The sequence below is a fragment of the Heterodontus francisci genome, chromosome 2 (genome assembly GCF_036365525.1).
Source record: "Heterodontus francisci isolate sHetFra1 chromosome 2, sHetFra1.hap1, whole genome shotgun sequence".
NCBI classification, from domain to species: Eukaryota; Metazoa; Chordata; class Chondrichthyes; order Heterodontiformes; family Heterodontidae; genus Heterodontus; species Heterodontus francisci.
In genome coordinates this window covers 94088020-94104047 of record NC_090372.1, presented here as the reverse complement: position 1 = coordinate 94104047, position 16028 = coordinate 94088020, and the positions used below count along the sequence as shown (strand labels likewise).

Sequence of the window (16028 nt, the reverse complement as noted above, 5' to 3'; positions counted from 1 at the left end):
AATTTTTTCCCTCTATTGTGTTCACCTCTGGGACCTGGCTTTGAATTTGACAGAGACTGATGGATTGAATGCATTTCTAAGGGCTAATTGTACAAAAGAACACTCCTGCTAAGGAGCATCAGCCACTATTGTTTACAAATTCTGCTCCCCACAATCAGCTGTACATTAAAAGTAATAGGTAAGATGTCATGAGGAGTGTCTCTGTAATTTCCTGTTGAGCATTCATCAGGTGAGCCCCCCCCCCACTCAGGATATACATTCATCGACCTGAAACATTAATTTTGTTTCTCGCTCCACAGACGTTTCCTAACCTGCTGAGCACTACTAGCATTTTCTGTTTCTATTTCAGATTTTCAGCATCTGTGGTATTTTGCTTTTGTATTAGCTTTTTATAAAAGTTTATCATAACTGCCGTATTAAAAAGGCCAAGGAGATACTTTTAAACAGCCTTCTCAACTTGTCCAGCCACCTTTATTGTTTTGTATACATAGACCCCCAGATCTCTCTGTACCTGCACCTCCTTTAAAATTTAGTTTATATTGCCTCTCATCCTTCATACCAAAATGTATCACTTCACACGCATTAAATTTCACTAGCTATGAATCGATCCATTTTACCGGTCTGCCCGTCCTCCTGAGGTCTGTTGCTAATCATCTTCATTTACTACATTTTCTGTTTTGTATGATATGCAAACTTTGAAATTATGCACTGTATACCTAAATCCATGTCATTGATATATATCAGGGTTGTCCAACATATGGCCCGCGGGCCAGGACCCGGCTCGCCACAGGTTTCCATCTGGCCCGCAGGTGTAAACTGTACCTGGGGCCATTCTCCATTTTCGCCAGGGGTCCATGACTGGAGATGAGAAATTCCACATTGCCAGAATGGCTTTTAAAAAAGATTGCAAGTCAGTTTCACAACTGACAGAACCTGACATTGGGAACAGCAATTTCTGAACTTCGGACAGATTCGGAGTTCTCCGACGGCCTTTTAAAAAACTCTGAATCCAGCTGGAATTTTACTTCCCCCAAATGAGTGGGCTGGTGGCGCGGGGTGGTGGGGGGGGAACGTAAAATTGAGTGGGAGACGGGGGGGGGGGGGGGGGGTGGTGCCGTTCCTGACTCCTTCCACCCCCACTGCAATTTTACGCAGGGCGGTGGCAGTGAGTAATAGCCCGCCTGGCCAAGGCCAATCAAGGCCCTTATGAGGCCAATTAGTTGGCACTTAAGGGCCTTCACCCGCTGCCGCGAGTATTTTACCCTTGGCGGCTGGATGGCAGAAGCCTCAAAAAGCTTATCTGGTGAAACCAGGTGACCTTCTTGCGGGGTGGTGGGGGGGTCCTCCTGATCGGGCACCCTGTGCCCCACAGAGGGCTGCTCCCGAAGCCTCAACTACCCCCAACACACAACACTCTGCCTCCTCCCCCAAGCGACCGCCCCCCCCCCCCCCCCCCCCCACCTTGCCTCACTGGAGCCCAATTTCCAGGGCTGTCCTTCATCTTCTTGCAATGGCTGGGTGCAGTCCCAGCAGTGGCCACCGCTCCCAGTGGCACTGCTGGGACTAAGCGGTGCTGTCCCACTGATTGGCCTGAGAAGGTGATGGTGAGTTGCCTTCGTGAATCGCTCTAATCCATGTGGTGAAGGTATACCAAGAGTGCTGTTAGGGAAGGAGTTCCAGGATTTTGATCCAGCAACGATGAAGAAACAACAATATATTTCCAAGTCAGGATGGCGTGTGACTTGGAGTGGAACTTGCAGGTGGTGGTGTTCCCATTGCTGCCCTTGTCCTTGTAGGTGGTAGAGGTTGTGGGTTTGGAAGGTACTGTTAAGCCTTGGTGAGTTGTTGCAGTGCAGATTGTAGATGGCACACACTGTAGCCATGGTGCGCCAGTAGTGGAAGGAGTGAATGTTTAAGGTGGTGGATGGAGCGCCAATCAAATGGGTTGTTTTGCTGTGGATGGTGTGAAACTCTGAGTGTTGGTGGAGCTGCATTCATCCAGGCAAGTGGAGAGTATTCCGTCACACCTCTGACCTGTGCCTTGTAGATGGGGAGTCAGGAGGTGAGTTACTTGTTTATCCAGCCTCTGACCTGCTCTTGTAGCCACAGTATTTATGTGGCTGGTCCAGTTACGTTTCTGGTTAATTGCAATTCCCAGGATGATGTTGGTGAGGGATTCAACAATGGTGATGCCGTTGAATGTCAATGGAAAGTGATTGGACATTTTGTTGGAGATGGTCTTTGCCCGGCATTTGAGTGGTGCAAATATTGCTTGCCACTTATCATCCCCAGCCTGAATGTCGTCCAGGCCTTGCTGCATGCTGGAATGGACTGCTTCATTATCTGAGGAGATGTGAATGATACTGAATACTGTGCAATCATCAGTGAACATTCCTACTTATGACATTATAATGAAGGAAAGGTCATCAATGAAGCATCTGAAGATGGTTGGACCTAGGATACTACCCTGAGGAATTCCAGCAGCGATGTCCTGGGGTTGATATGATTGGCCTCCAATAACCACAACCATCTTTCTTTGTGCTAGGTATGACTCCAACCAGTGGAGAATTTTCCCCTTAATCGTCATTGACTTCAATTTTGTTAGGGCTCCTTGATGCCACACTCGGTCAAAGGCTGCCTTTATGTCAAGGTAGTCACTCTTGCCTCACCTCTGGAATTCAGCTCCTTTGTCCATGATTGGACCAAGGCTGCAATGTGTTCCTGATGGAACTCAAACTGAGCATTGGTGAGCAGGGTATTGGCGAGTAACACCCGCTAGACAGCACTGTCAACAACAGCTTTCATCACTTGGCTGATGATTGAAAGTAGACTGAAAGGGGTAATTGGCCAGATTGGATTTGTCCTGCTTTTGGTTGGCAGGATATACCTGGGCAATTTTCCACTTTGTCGGGTAGATGCCAGTGTTGTACCTGTACTGGAACAGATTGGCTACAGACACAGCTATTTCAGCAGCATAAGTCTTCAGCACTATAGCCGGGGTATTGTTGGGGCCCATAGCCTTTGCTGTATGCAATGTGTTCTGCCATTTCTTGATATTATGTGTTGTGAATTGAATTAGCTGAAGATTGGCTTCTGTGATGGTGGGATCTTGGGAGGAGGCCGAGATGAATCATCCACTTGGCACTTCTGGCTGAAGGTAGTTAAAAATACTTCAGGCTTGTCTTTTGCATTCATGCTGAGGTTCTCCCATCATTGAGTATCAGGATATTCATGAAGCCTTCTCCTCCCTTTATTTGTTTAATTGCCCACCACCATTCATGACTGGATGTGGCAAGACTGCAGAGCTTTGATCTGATCTGTTGGTTGTGGGATCGCTTTGCTCTGTCTATAGCAATCTGCTTCTGCTGTTTAGCATGCATGTAGTCCTGTGTTTTAGCTTTACCAGGTTAGCTCCTCATTTTCAGTTACCCCTGCTGCTACGCTTGGCATGTTCTTCTGCACTCTCTATTGCACCAGGGTTGGTCCCCATGGTAGAGTGAGGCATATGCCAGGCCATGAGGTCACAGATTGTGGTGGAATACAATTTTGCTGCTACTGATGATGCCCAGTGCCTCATAGATGTTCAGTGCTATATCTATTCTGAATCTATCCCAATTAGCACGGTGGTAGTGCCACACAACACAATGGAGGGAGTCTTCAGCGTGATGATGGGACTTTGTCTCCATAAAGGATTGTGCGGTGGTCACCCCTACCAACACTGTCATAGACAGATGCATCTCCAGCACGTAGGTTGATGAGGTTAAGGTCAAGTAGATCTTTCCCTCACAATTTCCCATCCTGCTGCCCATTCTCCTGCCAAATTAGTTTAAACCCTCCCCCACAGTACTAGATATATTTCCTGCAAAGACATTGGTCCCAGTTCTGTTGAGGTGCAACCCGTCCATCTTGAACATGTCCATCCATGCCCCAGGAATCTGAAAGTGTTTGGCCTGCCCCATTTCTCTCGCCACACGTTAACCTGTTTTATCCTACTATTCCTAAAAAGTGAAGTGACTTGCATATGTCAGTCCCATCTTGAGCACTTTTGGTACTCAGAATAATCCAAAGATTACTACCCTTTGAAATCTTTCTTTTCAACTTCCACCCTAGCTCTTGAAACACTGACTGCAGGACCTCAACCCTTTTCCTCTCTATGTCATTGGTGACCAACTGGACCATGACTTCTGGTTATTCCGTCTCTTTCCTCAAAATGTCTTGCACCCTTTCAGGGATGATCTTTAACCTGGCACCAGGGAGGCAAGCCATCATGAAGTGCCTATCTATCTCCCTAACTATTGAATCCTCTGTGCCCACAGCATTTCTACGCTTTGCTGCACCCCTTTTGCAGTCATTTGCCTCACAGTGCACTCCCTAAAGGTTGCATCACCCACACTGGTATTCAGCACTAGAAACCGGTTTGAGAGTGCCACACTGCCTGCCTCTTCTACCCTGCCGGATGGGCACCCACTTAAGGTGACCACCTCCTGGAACACGTGTTCTACGAAATTTTCAGCTACCTGCATGCCTGACAGTGACTCCAGCCGCTCCTCAAACTCAAACCCTGAGTTTAGGTTTGAGCAACTGGAGGCACTTCATTCACACATGGTTGTCTGGGACACATGAAGCATTCTGGAGTTCCCACATGGCACATAAATTGAAGACAATGGGTCTCGCAGTGCTCACAATTTAGGAGAAAGAACTCTCATTATCCGTTATATTAAATATTCAATGATTTTTCCCCTGATGGCTGAGTTGGTAACTGCTTTGCCCAGTTCAGAAGAAAACACTCTAGATTATGAGGGTCCCAGGTTCAATCTCTAGTCTGAGCTAATCTCAGCCAATGCTGTGGTACTGTTGCTGCAATTGGCCTCAGTGCACTGGGATATTGAGATGGCTTCCCACTTCAGTGACCGCTGCAGGAATGTGCTGCTCTGTGGATGTTTGCTGTTTGGACTCTTCTGTGCTGCAGTCTTGGTTGAATAGCCTGCTGACATATACAAATGGAAAATGGCCATTTGGGCAAGGTACTAGAGGTCAAATGGTTCTATGGGCCTGTAGCCCAGCAGAGATCAGTGCCTTCTGCAGAAGACAGAACATTTCAAACAAATATAGTCCATGAACAGAGATGGGACTGACACATGCAAGTCACTTCACTTTTTCATCTCGTATCTGTTCAAGGCACTGTGTTTGTCTTCACTAATATTCAGATACCTGTACATATACAGATATGGATATGGAAGCATAAGGCATTGCTTCCAACTTTTTAAACAGACAGTTTACTAGATTGAGCTCACTAAATTCACATAATTCAGCAATACAGATCTTTAATTTACCTCCAAACCATGTTTTGGTGAGTAATCATTTTCTTTTTATGGGGGTGATGAGTGTCTGTCTGAATTCCCTCCTTTGCTGTCTCTGAAAATGTGAGACTCCACATCACTCACTAATGCAACAGATGCACATCTTCTTAATGCCAAACAAAGGTGAATCAGATTCAAAACCGTTCCCCCAGTACCTCCTCCACTTCCTTATAAACACACACACACCCTTCTTAAGCCTATGCCACATTCCACTATCAATCAGTTCTCTCATGGTTTTAGTAATTATGGTATATGTTCACAAAAGTGTGTTTTCCCCTGAAAGTCTGATACTCAGACACACTATTTATGTTGTATTTTCGTACATCAATGTTTTCATTATCAAAGTATGTAATGAGGTGTTAGCAGTGTGTATTAAAAATAATAATTCTGGGATAGGAGTAAGTGCTTTGCAGGTACTAATTCTGTTAATAATGCAGTAGAAGGTAAAAGCCATTTAGGTTCATTTAACCTGTTTTAGATTTACCCGCATCGGGCGGCACAGTGGCGCAGTGGTTAACACCGCAGCCTCACAGCTCCAGTAACCTGGGTTCAATTCTGGGTACTGCCTGTGCGGAGTTTGCAAGTTCTTCCTGTGACCATGTGGGTTTTCGCAGGGTGCTCCGGTTTCCTCCCAAGCCAAAGACTTGCAGGTGATAGGTAAATTGGCCATGGTAAATTGTCCCGAGTGTAGGTAGGTGGTAGGGAATATGGGATTACTGTAGGGTTAGTATAAATGGGTGGTTGTTGGTCAGCACAGACTTGGTGGGCCGAAGGGCCTGTTTCAGTGCTGTATCTCTAAATAAATAAATAAACAACAACTTCTTCCATTCACTCTAACAGATTTTGCCCAGTTAGATTTTGGTCTCAACCTATCTGCCACCAAACACTTAAGTGTGGAAAAGTTAATGTTTTTAATAAAAAGTTTGAAGTATGTAAACTGGAGAAAATGATGATGCAATTACATTTTCATTATATTGCCACTAACATCTAACTTTTCTTTAAAAAATGTTATCATGTGTATTATTGACAAAGTCAGAGAATGAGTGCTTCATTAAAGCCCAAGTTCAGGTCAGTGATAAGATAATGTCACTGTTTTCCCCTTTATTGAAAAACTGCTTAGTCTCCTGGAGAAACCAGCTGGTTTCAGAATGCCTTTTTAGTCTGAGCATATCCGCTGAATAATTGCCTCTAAAGTCTGTTAATAAAAGGTTACCCTTTTTCAAGACATCTCAAGGAGACAGTGTTTCCATTGTTCGCTTACAGTACAACAAATAAGCCAGCCCTCATTTCATTTCACCCTTTTATAAAATTTTGTACAGAAAATGAAGCTATCTTGCTTCCAAGAAGATTGACCTTTTCCTGGAGATTATCCATTTTCTTTCCTATGTTATAGAATCATAGGATGATTACAACACAGAAGGAGGCCATTCAGCCCATCAAGTCTGTGCTGGCTATCCGCGGAGGAATCCAGCTGTCCTACTCCCCCGCCCTTTCCCCACAACCCTGCAGTTTCCTTCCTCTTAAAATACTTACCTAATTCCCTTTTGAAAGGCTTGTTTGAATCTGCCTCCACCACCCTTTCAGATAGTGCATTCCAGATCATAACCACTCGCTGCATTTAAAAAAAAAAGATTTTCCTCATGTCAACTTTGATACTTTTGCCAATCACCATTAATCTGTTTTTCCAAGAGATTTTCTGGTATTTTTATCTGTACACATAGAGTGAAAACATACAAATAAGAGCAAAAAAAATCATTGATATTTTGCGAAACCAGTTGGTCTCAATTTTTTGGGCCTCAGCAGCTCACTAGCAAAAGAATCCAAATGACCCTAAAGAGATACAGAACCTGAATTGTGTCCAATGGTCAGAAAATTCTCAACTTTTGTTTTCCTTCTTTCAGGTACAGTAATTGCCACATAATCTAGGTAATTTTATCAAAGCATAGAACATAGTTCAAAAAAATGCTGGTAATTAAAGTCCAATGTGAACAAGAAATAACAGAACCCTGTGAGTATTACATGCATGATGTCAACATCAGTCTAAACACTATTGCTTTTCAGTGCACACTGACATCTTATGAACCTACCCTGATGTCAGCAAATGTTGCTTTCATTCCCATGTAGGGGGTTATTTGCACTGAGGTTTTTATGGCTGTTTTTATGCCTATAATTCAGTAGTAATCTGAACAAGATTTAAAGCCTAGTGTTACTTTGTTAATTTTTTTCAGTCTGATAAGAAATAATGTAGGACAAGTGGAATTCAACACCACATGTACCATGTACTGCACCATCAGATGGGACATATCAATGGTAATGTAAGGCTAAACCATATTAAAAAATAACTACATTTTTTTTTAATGAATCAAAGTGCCTATCACCACCATTGGTAGTTGTATTCCACACCAAAAGATCAAGTAGGGTATCCAGCATCTTGCGTACTCTAGTAAGAACAACAGGTTTACTTCAGTTGCTGGTGATCTTGGATGTTATATCTGGACTTCCAGAAGGCATTTGATAATAGTCTCTCATAAGGGACTGTAAACTAAATTTTAAGATCATGGAATTGAGGACAACTTATTGGCCTGATTAGCTGAGCAGCAGGAGACAGAGAGTAGGGATAATGGACAAATATTCTCATTGGCAGATTGTGACTAGTAGTGTTTTACAGGGATCTGTGCTGGGGCCTCACTACTCACCGTAATTATTAATGACTTCAATAATAGGTTAGTGTCAGCTGTGGCTCAGTTGGCAGCCATCTTGCCTTGGAGTCAGAAGGTTGTGGGTTCAAGTTCTATTCTAGGAATTGAACACATCAATCAAGGCTGACACTCTAGTGCAGTATTGATGGACAGCTACACTGTTGGAGCTGCCATCTTTCAGACAAGATATTAAACTGAGACTCCCTCTGCCCCCTCAGCTGGAAGTAAAAATTCCCATGGTACTATTTCAAATTTGAGCAGGGGCATTATCCCTGGTCTCCTGGTCAATATTTATCCCTAAGTCAACATCACAAAAACAGATTATTTGGTCATGATCACATTGCTGTTTGTGGGAGCTTGCTGTATGCAATTTGGCTGCCATGTTTCCTATGTTAGAACTGTGACTACGCTTCAAAAGTACTTCATTGGCTGTAAAGTGTTTTGGGATGTCCTGTGTTTGTGAAAAGCACCATATGAATGCAAGTATTTTTTTCTTTAGAAAGCCACATATTCAAATTTGTCAATGATGCAAAGATAGGTGGCATTGTAAACAGTGTAGATGGAAGCATAACATTACTAAGATATTTGATCGATTAAGTAAATAAGCAGAACTATGGCAGATGGATTTCAATGTGGCAAAATATGAGGTTATTCACTTTGGTCCTGAAAAAGATAGAATAGGGTACTTTCTAAATGGTGAAAAGCCATTTCTAAATGGAGGACCAAAGAGACTTGGGGTGTCCAGGGACATAGACCATTAAAATGTCAGGAACAGGTGCAGAAAATAATCAAAAAGGCTAATGGAGTGCTGCCCTTTATATTTAGAGGACTAGAATACAAGGAGGTAGAGGTCATGTTTCAGCTGTACAAAGCCCTAGTTACACCATACCTGGAGTACTGTGATCAGTCTGGGCATTGCACCCCAGGAAGAAAATATTGGCCTTGGATGGAACGCAGTGTAGGTTTACTCGAGAAAAAAAACCTGGGCTCCAAAGGTTAAATTACAAGGAGAGATTACACAAACTAAGGTTGTATTTCCTGGAATTTTGAAGGTTAAGGGATGATTTGATCAAAGCTTTCAAAGTATTGAGGGGAACAAACAGGGTAGATTGAGAGAAATTATTTCTGTTGGTTGGGGAGGCAAAGTCTACAATTTAAAGCCAGACAATACAGGAGTGAATTAGGAAACACTTCTACATGTAAAGGGTGGTAGAAATTTGGAACTCTTTTCTGCAAACAGCAATTAATGCTAGATCAATTTGTTAATTTTAAAACTTTGAGATTGATGAATTTTTGTTCATCAAAGGTATTAATGGATATGGGGCAAAGGCAGTTAGGTCACAGATCAGCTATGATCTCATTGAACGGTGAAACAGGCTCGAAGTGTTAAATGGCCCACTCCTGTTTCTATGTTCCATATATCACATATCCTCCACTGAACTGTGATCAAACCAGTTTCACTCAGGACCCCACTGCAGTGCATAATTCTATCCATATTGCTACTGCTGCCTAGCAGCAGCTGGAAACATGTTTCATACTAATACTGCCTGCTGTGAGATTTCTGCACCATTTCTCTATGATGGGCAGGAAGAAGTCAGGATGGTTAAAACCTTATAACTGCGAAATGTGACCCCCAACCCTGCATGTACGTGCTGCTGCCATTTTTTTTACACCAACAGGTAGCGAGGCATGTGATTGTGCTGCCTTAGAGAGGTGGGACACTTCATTAACTTATTTACATCAGGCTTCCAAGTGCAATTAGGAGGCTGATTTAAATTTAAGGGTTGCCAGCTGGATTTCCCAGTGCTCGGGAAACTAGTTAGTGAAATGGAGGTGGAAGCTACTAGTTAAGTGCTTTTCTATAGCAATCCTTCTGGTCCAAGAGGAGCAGGAGTGTCAAGCTTTGTTTGAAATTTAAACCAGGCAGCCTGACTCTGATTGGCCAAAGCATTGCACTGAGGAATGAACTAGCGAATGGTTGTCACTTAGCTTGGCAGTTAACTGTCAATCACCATAAACTGGTGCATTCTCCATTGGCAATGCCCCTACCAATCAGAGTCCGCTTGCCAACCAATCAGCACTGTCTTCTCACACAGTGTAAATTTGTTGCTTCCCTTACATTGGTATTCTTGCGAATTGTCCTGATGACTGCAAGACGAAAAACTTCAACAAAATGTCTCTGTTTTCAGCAGTACTCAAGTTCTGTACTACCAAATGACTATTAAACACATAAATTTGCATCTTCCTATTTTGCTAACTATCTATATCTTCCTGAAGTATTTTACAGTCCTCCTTACAGTTTCTCAAGCCCTTTACTTTTGCAACATCTGCATATCTTCCGATTATGCTCTCTGTACAAATTATCTATATGTTTGGAAAACAAAAGTGGAACCAGTACTGACCCCTGGGGTACACCCTTCTCTAATCTGAGTAATAACTATTTGCCTTATCACTTTCTTTCCTGTTTGTCAACCAAATTTATATCCAGAAACTTTTTCTTGTAAAATATGCTAAATTTTAAAGAGAAAACTTGCATTTGTATAGTGCCTTTCATGACACAGGATGTCCCAAAGTGCTTCACAGTCATTTAGTACTTTTGGAGTATAATCGCTGGTGTAATATATGAAAACACAGCGACAAAACTGTGCACAACAGGATTCCACAAAAGCAATGAGCTAATTGACAAGATAATCTGTTTTGATGGCAGTGGTTGAGGGATAAATGTTGGCCAACAAACTGGGAAAATTCCCCTTCAAGAAGTGTCATGGGATCTTTTAGGCCCACCTATGAGGGCAAACATGGTCTTGGTTTAATGTTGCATCCAAAAAACAGTACCTCTGACAGTGTAGCATTCCCTCAATATGGCACTAAAATATCAGATACGAATCTACAGAGTTCTGACTCAAAGGCAACAGTGCTACCAGTGACCCAAGGCTGACACCTGAATTTTTCTAAAAAGATCTTAATAACTGGATAATAAATAGACCACTATTTCCAAACATATAGAACTACTCAAATAATTTTCATTGACACAAAAAGTCAATAAGTTTATCAACAGTTAGAGTCCTCAACATTGACTCCGGACCCCATGAAATCTCATGGCATCAGGTCAAACACACAGACAAGGAAACCTCCTGCTGATTACCACCTACAACCCTTCCTCAGCTGATGAATCAGGACTCCTCCATGGTGCTCACCACTTGGAGAAAGCACTGAGAGTGGCAAGGGCACAGAATGTACTCTGAGTGGGGGACTTCAATGTCCATCACGAAGAGTGGCTCAGTAGCACCATTACTGACCGGGTCCTGAAGGGCATTTCTGCCAGACTGGGCCTGCGACAATTGGTGAGAGAAGTAACACAAGGTAAAAATCTGCTTAACTTCGTCCTCACCAATCTAACTGTCACAGATCCATCTGTCCATGACAGTATTGGTAGGAATAACCACCTCACAGTCCTTGAGGAGATGACATCCCAACTTCATACTGATGTGATGTGTGGCACAACCACTCACAACAGATCTAGCAGCTCAAAATTGGGCATCGTTGAGGTGCTGAGGGCCATCAGAGCAGCAGAATTGTATTCAACCACAATTTGTAACCTCATGGCCCTGCATGTCCCTCACTCTACCATTACTATCAAGCTAGGGGAAAAACCTGGTTCAATGAACAGTGTAGGGCATACCTAAAAATGAGGTGCCAACCTGGTGAAGCTGCAATACAAGACTATATGCATGCGAAACAGCAGAAGCAGCATGCTATAGACAGAGCTAAACGATTCCACACCAACAGATCAGATCAAATCTCTGCAGTCCTGCCACTTCGAGTTATGAATGCTGGTGGGCAATTAAACAACTAACCGGAGGAGCAGGCTCCACAAACATCCCAATCCTCAATGATTGTGAGTGCAAAAGACAAGGCTGAAGCATTTTCAACCATCTTCAGATAGAAAAGCCCAGTGGATGATCCATCTTGGCCTCCTCCTGAGGTTCCCACCATCACAGATGTCAATTATGAGCCTATTTGATTCACTCCATTTGATATCAAGAAACGGCTGAAGGCACTGGATGCGGCAAAGACTATAACATAACATCCTGGCTGCACCCTTAGTCAAGCTGATCCAGTACAGCTACAACAGTGGTATCCACCTGACAATGTGGAAAAATGCCTAGGTATGTCCTGTCCAGACAAGACAGGACAAGTCCAATTTGGCCAATTACTGCCCCATCAGTTTACTCCAAATCATCAGCAAACTGATGGAAGGGGTCGTCGACTGTGCTATCAAGCAGCACTTACTCAGCAACAATCTGCTCACCGATACTCAGATTGGGTTCCACCAGGGCTATCCGGCTACAGACCTCATTACAGCCTTGGTCAAAACATAGAGAAACGAGCTGAATCTCAGAGGTGAGGTGAGAGTGACTGCCCTTGACATCAAGGCAGCATTTGTCCAAGTGCGGCATCAAGGAACCTGAGCAAAACTGGAGTCAATGGGAATCGGGGGAAAACCCTTCACTGGTTGGAGTCATACCTGGCACAAAGGAAGATGGTTGTAGTTGTTGGAGGTCAATCATCTCAGTCCCAGGACATTACTGCAGGAGTTCCTCAGGTCAACCATCATCAGCTGCTTCATCAATGACCTTCCTTCAATCATAAGGTCAGAAGTGGGGATGTTTGCTGATGATTGCACAATGTTCAGCACCATTCGCGACTCCTCAGATACTGAAGCAGTCTGTGTAGAAATGCAGCAAGACCTGGACAATATCCAGGCTTGGGCTGATAAGTGGCAAGTACGTACCAGGCAATGACTATCTCCAACAAGAGAGAATCTAACCATCTGCCCTTGACATTCAATAGCATTATGATTGCTGAATTCCCCCACTATCAACATCCTGGGGGTAACCATTGACCAGAAACTGAACTGGAGTAGCCATATAAATACCGTGGCTACAACAGCAGGTCAGAGGCTAAGAATCCTGCGGCGAGTAACTCACCTCCTGACTCCCAAAGGCCTGTCCACCATCTAGAAGGCACAAGTCAGGAGTGTGATGGAATACTCTCCACTTACCTGGATGGGTGCAGCTCCAAAAAAAACTCAAGAAGCTTCACACCATCCAGGATAAAGCAGCCCATTTGATTGGCCCCCTATCCACCACCTTTAATATTCACACCCTTCACCACTGACGCACAGTGGCAGCAGTGTGTACTATTTACAAGAGGGTTGTCCAACATATGGCCAGTGGGGCAGTATCCAGCCTGCCAAAGATTTCCATCTGGCCCACCAAGGATGAGAAATTTCTGATGGAAATCCACCATTGGCTTCTTCTGGCCCACCAAAACTTTCAGTGACTGACAACTGCTGCAGCTCCTTTCCTGACATGGCAGAGATGCCTCATTGCGCATGTTCTCCTTTACAAAGATAGCAGATGCCTTCAGTACCTGATGTTCTGGCTCCTTTAGTAAGATGGTGGGTCTGCCAGCACTTCCCCCCTGAACACCATTCCCAGTGGGGCCTTCCCGGCCTTGAGCTTGGGCCCCAGGCCCAGCACTGGCTCTGCCTGCATATGGTCTTAGCCTGTCCTTGGGCCCTGGGCTCTTTATCTCTGCCACCATCACTGAGGAGGAGCTGCCTGAGAAGGCAGTAGGGCCCAGGCCCGGGACCTAGGGGGCAGGGTGCTGGGTGAACTGGGGAGCCAGGGGAGGGTGGGTGGCAGTGGCGGGGTGACACAGAGAGGAGGGAGGTCACAGGGGGAGGGGGGAGAGGAAGGGAGAAAAAGAGAGGGATCCAGCATTACTTCTGATAGATAGACATCTATCCGGAAAACTCCGCATTGCTACATCAAACGTGTGGATAGACACTGTCTACTTCTACAAGCAGAAACAATGCCAGGTGTCTCACTAAATCAGTGTTCATCATAGTGATGAGAAAGTAAGTTAATAAATTAGTCTCCTCATTTAAAGCTTGTTCACAAAAATGTACACTTTTTATGGTTTTGATTAATAGTAAAATAAATTTTGAATACCTTATTCTTTCCAAAATTTGCTCACACTCCCCCTATGTAGGACAACAATTATAATGTGGCCCCTCACGCGAAAAAGTTGGACACCCCTGATCTACAAGATGCACAACAGCAACTCCCACACTTCCTTCAACAGCACTTTCCAAACCTGTGACCTCTACCACCTGAAAGGACAAGGGCAGCAGATGCATGGGAACACCACCACCTGCAGGTTCCCCTCCAAGCCAGCCGCCATCCTGATTTGGAATTTGGATTCCTTTACTGTTGCTGGGTCAAAATCCTGGAACTCCCCTCCTAACAGCAGTGTTGGTGTACCTACCCCACATGGACTGCAGTGGTTCAAGAAGGCGTCTCACCACTACCTTCTCAAGGGCAATTAGAGATGAGCAATAAATGCTGGCCTAGCCAGCGGCGTTCACATCCCAAGAAGGGGAAAAAAAGTATCATTGATGAGAGAATTTATCAGTTACATTTTATCGCATAAAAATAATACTGTAAGGATTTCTACCAAATGCTTTCACTCCCTGTCATTTTTAGTAGAAGTTATTTTTGTTTGTTTTACTCTTCAAGCAACTATTCTTTAATCAAGAAGGCAAGCAGAGGGCTTACTCCTAAGTGTCTACAATACTACTCTATGACTGGCTACTAAAAGATGCATACAAACAGACTGGGTGTATCTCATGAAGATTATTCTGTCCATTGCAGTGGGGAAGGAATTGTCTTTCACTCACTGTGTCTCCATCCCAACCCTGATGTTACATCTGAGGTCAGGAAGTTGGCATGTTCAGGGAATCAGTACAGCATGATAAACTGAAATGTTTAATAAGACATAGTGTACAGCTCTTCACAAAGGGAGAAGTGTTTTGGGAAAAAAAATGCTTGGAAACTGCATTTAATATTTGTTTTTTTTTCAGTTGCAGTCTGACAGTCGAAACAGAAAGGGATATTGTATTTTTAATACAGACTGTAATGACACATAAAGAATTTCCTAGTGAAAAAGTGAATATATTTCAGCCCAATATAACCCCAAAAAACTGCACTGTGTTCCAATTAACAAGTTGAATACAAATACTGTCCATGTCACATGCAACTGTAAAAATGAGATCTTAATAAGGGCTCACCTTTGAAATCCTGCTGAAATTGTCTTGGACCACTGGCTGAATGCGATAACTGTTCTCAGTTAGAATGACATGAGCTGCAGTTGAGTGTTTCTGGGCTAATTCAATGCCATCAAAATCATCTTCCTCCCTTAAACTGCAAACTACTCCATCCTGGATAGGAAAGGGAAGAGCAAACAGATATCTTAATCCACAATCCCAGGACATGCATCCTGAGCTTGACTACAATGTTAGGAATGCATCTACAGATCACCATAAAATATCACAGCACTGCAACATTTCAAAGTGTTTTGTCATGTCTCAATATTGGTAATACTCTCACTCAGGTACATTTTTTTAAAAACAGAAACATTGTCACATCTTCCCCAGGAGGCAAATACACAATCTCACGGTGCAGTCTGATGTCGTGCTCAGATGGCTTATTTTCTGTTGTTGGACCCCTTTCCTGCAAATGTACAAGGGCAGTACAATCCCTCAAAAACTCCTGGGAAAAGTTGATCAAGCAGCACTTTGAGGGCGGGAAATGAACTGAAGCGCTTCAAAATAATTAATTGCTGTAAAAATATGCCCTTTGTCTAAGCAAATTGTCTGTGAAATATTTACTCTTATGCAATCCATTTTTTTTGCTTCCTACTCTGTCATTTGAGGAATGAAACAGTCTCCATGGGAGTCAGTTATTGTGAAAGTACTTTCTTGGAATTTGTTCAGTCTCCTATCTAAAATATCAGTGTCACAGCTCTAGAACAGACACAAAAGTCATCACGAAGACACCGTGAAAGTGAGACCCTGAAACCCCCTGGTCGGATTTTGAAACATTGCAATGGATTTGCCCTC

General features: G+C 43.5%; 1 protein-coding gene across 5 annotated transcripts in view; it reads right to left on the bottom strand.

The window, feature by feature from the left end:
- Positions 1-16028, bottom strand: part of LOC137345606 (rap guanine nucleotide exchange factor 5-like) — a 350413-nt gene that overhangs the window by 170969 nt on the left and 163416 nt on the right. For all 5 annotated transcript variants that reach the window (XM_068008865.1, XM_068008869.1, XM_068008867.1 and 2 more), the window contains exon 9: positions 15198-15347. In XM_068008865.1, coding sequence (XP_067864966.1) covers positions 15198-15347 — 150 coding nt within the window. The remainder of the gene's footprint in view (positions 1-15197; positions 15348-16028) is intronic.